This window comes from Panthera leo, chromosome A2 (genome assembly GCF_018350215.1).
Source record: "Panthera leo isolate Ple1 chromosome A2, P.leo_Ple1_pat1.1, whole genome shotgun sequence".
Taxonomy (NCBI): domain Eukaryota; kingdom Metazoa; phylum Chordata; class Mammalia; order Carnivora; family Felidae; genus Panthera; species Panthera leo.
The window spans coordinates 6,014,416-6,019,195 of NC_056680.1; the positions used below are offsets into that span (position 1 = coordinate 6,014,416).

General features: G+C 60.7%; 1 protein-coding gene across 1 annotated transcript; it reads left to right on the plus strand.

Moving 5' to 3' along the window:
• The first annotated feature begins 434 nt into the window (after positions 1 to 434).
• Positions 435 to 4,578, plus strand: CLEC4G (C-type lectin domain family 4 member G). The gene is made up of 10 exons (XM_042927420.1): positions 435 to 573; positions 1,376 to 1,449; positions 1,778 to 1,879; positions 2,221 to 2,274; positions 2,488 to 2,550; positions 2,682 to 2,786; positions 3,108 to 3,197; positions 3,397 to 3,545; positions 3,672 to 3,787; positions 4,056 to 4,578. Exons 1-10 carry the CDS (start codon positions 560 to 562, stop codon positions 4,192 to 4,194), a joined length of 906 nt encoding a protein of 301 aa, XP_042783354.1. The 5' UTR covers positions 435 to 559; the 3' UTR covers positions 4,195 to 4,578.
• Positions 4,579 to 4,780: the final 202 nt, after the last annotated feature.

Below are 4,780 nucleotides of genomic sequence, written 5' to 3' on the forward strand. Positions count from 1 at the left end.
TTTGTTATTTCTGAGGGTTGTTGAGAGGATTTGGGAAGGTGGGGTGTGTTTCTGCATCTACCAGGGGGCTGGAATGAGGGAAGTACTCGATAAAAAAGATAACATTTGTCCCCTCAATGAAGGGCACTTACTGCCCCAGCCCTGGCACCCTCCCCCCGGCACCCCAAGCCTTTTATACTGTTTGACTTAATCTTCTTTTTTTCATGGCACTAAGAGCTTGTTTATATATGACATTAGGGTTCTCACCCTCAGCATTATGGACATTGGGAGTCGACGGTTTTTTGCGGGGGGCGGGGGGCGGGGGGCGGGGGGGGGTGTCCTGTGGGTGTCCTCCACTCACCACCTACTGTGATAGTCACAAATGTCTCCAGACATGGCCCCGGGTCTCCTGGGAAGCATAATCGCCCCCGGTCAAGAACCACAAGGCTACACAACTTTTTCGTTATGTTCATTATTTCATTGTCTGTCCTTCTCTACCCCCATCTGGAATGCTTGCTCTGAGAAGGAAGGAATTTGCTTGTTTGGGTGGGGCACTGATGTGTGCCCGGTTCCTAGATTGATGCCTGGCCCAAGGTAGGTGCCCAATATTTATTGAAAGAATGAACATTGGGTGGGCTTTGTGCTCAGGGGTGGTGCTAGGGCTTGACATGCATAAGCTCACGTCTTTATCTTGGCATCCCTCGGGGGGGAGGCCATGTCACTCTCCCTCACTGTCCCCCTTTGCACAGAAGAGAGAAGCTGAGGCTTCCAGAAACTACACACATACATCCCCACTCAGCCAATGCAGAAGCTTAGCTGGCCACCACCCAACAGATGTCTGTGTTCTCCCTTCTGGCCAAGAAGGATTGAATCAAGGTCAAATCGGGGGTCAAATCCAGCCTCCAGGCACCTGCAGGGGAGTTGAGGAAGGAAGCTGAGCTGGCCTGGAGGGCCAGGCCTGAGGACACTTTCCCAGGGCCAGAACTTGGCTGGGTTCAACCTGCTCCTCTTGGGAAGAGGTCTGGCCCCCACACCTATAAGAGATGGGGGTGAGCTCCAAAATGAAGCCCCCAGTATCCTTAGGGAGATGTTGCTGCAGCTACCGGGCCAGGGAGGCTGGAACTGCGTGTGCGCGCACACACACACACACACACACACACACCACTCCCCACCCTCTCCACTCCCTCTGGCCCTTCTACCCCTCACCTCTAACTCCACTACCCCTCAACACACACACAAACTTCACACTTATCCCTAAACCAGCCCAGAACAGAGAGGGCCCTGCACTGTGATTGGTCCATGAGTCCCTGGTACCAGGAACTGAGAGGAAGGAGATGGAAAGGAAGGAAAAGAGTAGGCGGGACCAGCAGGGGGCTACATTTATATCTATGCCCAGGGCTGGGCGCCTGCTCACCATGGACACTGCCGGGTACAGCAAGTGGGACAGCAGGCTCGAGGAAGTCCCTGGAGGTATGAGCAAAAAGACAGCCTCCCCGGCTCCCTGGGGTCTCTCAGGCCAGAGGTTTGGGGTTTGATGGGAGAAGGGAGGGGAACAGCCAAGAGCGGGTCCATGCAGTGGGTGCAGAAGAGACATCACAGGCGCCAGAACCAGCTGGACCTGGGTTCAGATTCTAACTCTGCCACTTAGCTGTGTGCCCATGAGCAAGTTGCTTCGTCTCTCTGAATCTCGGTTCCCTGGGAGGAACCCAAGCACCCAGGGCTCTGTCCTCGGGGGGCCAGAGATCCAGGGCAGTCCTGGTGCAGGAGGGACCCACGGAGTCCATCTGTGTTATCCCAGGGCACTGGGGACGCTGGGGACGGAGACTCCTCTTCCTGGCCCTGGTGCTGGTGGCAGCCTTAGCCCTGTGGGCCCTCATTCTGAGCATCCTATTTTCTAAGGGTGAGTGACGGGGTAATGAGGCCCCCCGGGGGGGGGGGCATAGACCTTCCCTCTGTCTCAGGACGCCCCCCGCTGGGTCCCGGACCCCTGTCTGGGTCGGGAGTGTGAACACGTGTGAACAGAGTTTGCGCATGTCTTTGGGCTGTGCGCACCCACCTGTGTATGCATATGCGTGCATGTCTCTCCTTGGCGTGTGTGTGTGTGTGTGTGTGTGTGCACATCACGTGCGCTGTGCGCCTGCCCGTCCCTTCTGTGCGTCGGAGACGGGAGCTCCTGCACCCCCTGGGCAAGGGGAGAGTTCTGGAGGCCCCGGCCCCGCCTGCAGGAGCCTCTCTCCACAGCCTCCACAGAGCGAGGGGCGCTGTTCGGCCACCAGGACCTGCTGAGGACAAACGGTGCGTGCAGAACGGTGACTCGGTGACTCTTAGCGCCTCCCCCCCTCCCCCAGATGTGAGGGCCGGGAGTGTCTAGGACCCTGGAGACAGGGTAGTGGGTGGGTGAGGACCCCTTCGGTCCCAGGGGTTGGCCCCCGAGTGGGGGAGGGTGTCCTGTTTGAGTCCCCGCAGATGACCTGGAGTGTGTGTGGGGCGTGCGGGGGGTCATTCCAGCCTCGAAGCAGAAGGCGGCGCTGGGTGTTTTGAACGCGGAGGTCCGAGCCTGCAACAGCTGCTGTAAGACGTGTGTGCTGGGGGCGGGGCTTGGGCCGGGATTGGAGGCGGCGAGCCGGGGTGGTCTGTGGCAGGTGGGGGCGGGGCAGGTTGGTCACCGACATCCCGCGCCCATCCTGCCCCGTCCTTCCCAGGCTCGGGGACACAGACGCTGCTGGAGAGGGCACGCGCGGAGCTGGGGGAGGCGCAGGCGAAGCTGATCCAGCAGGAGAGTGCCCTCAAAGAACTGAGCGATCGCGGTGAGAGCTGGACATTGCCTCGACCCCTGATCCCTCACCCGGGCTGTCACTCGACCCTTGATTCACATACTAACACCTATCCTGAAGAGGGTTACCGCGACCCTATCCTGTGATCCTGACCTCTGACCGCTGGACTCTGATCTCGACTCCAACTCCTAACCCCAAGCGCAACTTGGCCCCAACCAGCTCTAACATTCCTTGACGGTGATGTCATTCTTGACCATGACCATGACTCCGGACGTGGATGCTGACTTTCACCTAATCATGACCCTACTCCCGACCCTGACCTGAGCCATAATCTGGACTCCCTTGACCTCGCAGTGACCCAGAGCTTGGCTGAAGCGGGCAGGGACCGCGAGGACATCCGCAGCGAGCTGTTCAGGGCTCTGGAGGCCGCCCGGCTGGGGAACAGTGAGCAAGACAGAGGGGAGAGAGGAGGGGACAAGTGGACCCTACGTGTGGGCCTCGGGATGCGCCCCGTCCTGCCCTTTGACCTTGGCCTGTTCTCTGTGGCACCGCCCCTAGACCTCGGGGGTCCACCTCCCCCCAGTTTTTTCCGTCTGCTCTACCCCGGGGGCAATTCACCTCTTTGACCTTCGCCATCCCACAGGCTCCTGTGAGGAGTGCCCCGCATCGTGGCTGCCCTTCCAGGGCTCCTGCTACCTTTTCTCCATCCTGCGGGCCACGTGGGAGGAGTCGCAACGCAACTGCGCGGGCTCCGGCGGACATCTGGTGATAGTGGGGGACCTGGAGGAGCAGGTGGGCAGTCCCCCCCCCCCCCCAGGTCCCAGGAGGGAGGCGGAATTCACCTGAGGGGGCGGGGCCTGGGAGGGGCGGGGCGGGGGCGAGGCGGACCCCGCGGGCTCAGTGTCCTTCCCCGCGCAGGGCTTCCTGAGCCGGAACACGCGCGGCCGCGGTTACTGGCTGGGCCTGAGGGCCGTGCGCCGCGCGCGCCAGATCCAGGGCTACCAGTGGGTAGACGGAGTCCCGCTCAGCTTCAGGTGAGGGAAGGGACTCGGGGAGAGGGACGGGTCAGACCCCAGGGGCAGTGCTGTGGCCGGATCTGTGGGGATGGGCAGGCTGGACCCCAGGACCTGGCGGAGGGTTTAAATTCAGGGAGTTTAGAAAGCTGTATCCCAGGTGCACGCTCAAGTTAGACCCTCGGAGTGTCTAGGTTGGACCCAAGCAATAAACAGGATAGATCCTCAGGGCTGGACGCCAGGCCCGTCCTCAGACTCCCAGAAACAGCCCCCCGACAAACCTCCGCAGCCACTGGAACCTGGGGGAGCCCAATGACTCTATGGGGCGCGAGGACTGCGTGATGATGCTACGCACTGGGATGTGGAACGATGCACCGTGCGACAACGAGAGGGACAACTGGATTTGTGAGAAGAGGCGCAGCTGTTGACCCCGCCCCGCGCCCCGCGCGCCCCGCCCACCGCCCGGCGGGCGGTCCCCTGAGCGGTTCACCTTCCCGGCGCCGCCCACCGCCATCGATTTCTTCATTTTTCCCCATCCGCGGCTACCGAGAGGCGTCCCGCCCAGTCCTGTCAGGGCTCTGCTCCAGCATCACCGCCGGCCCTCAGGTGGTCATAACCGAGCCTCCACCCGACCCAAACCGCGGGCGGCCCACTATCCCCACCTCCCTCCCCGGCCCAAACCGGGCAACTCGGGACCGAGCTGTTTGGTGTTCTTGCATTTTTCCCCCCAGACTGGGAAGCCTTACAGACAGGGGTTTTGTGAGCTGTCTTCGCAGCCCTTAGGAAGCATCAATAAATGCTTGAGAAATGAATCTTGGTTCATGGCTTTGGTGAGCTGTTCAACGTTTAATCTCAGAGACCCTGATATTTATCCCTGTGGGTGACCCTGACCTCTGTCAGTGACCTCCCGGTCCTATGGTGCCCCAAAACTCAGGGCGTAACGTGTACTGGGCCAGGACGGCTGTAGGGCACTGGGGACACTGGAATGACTCAGACCGAGCGCTCTGATCTAGC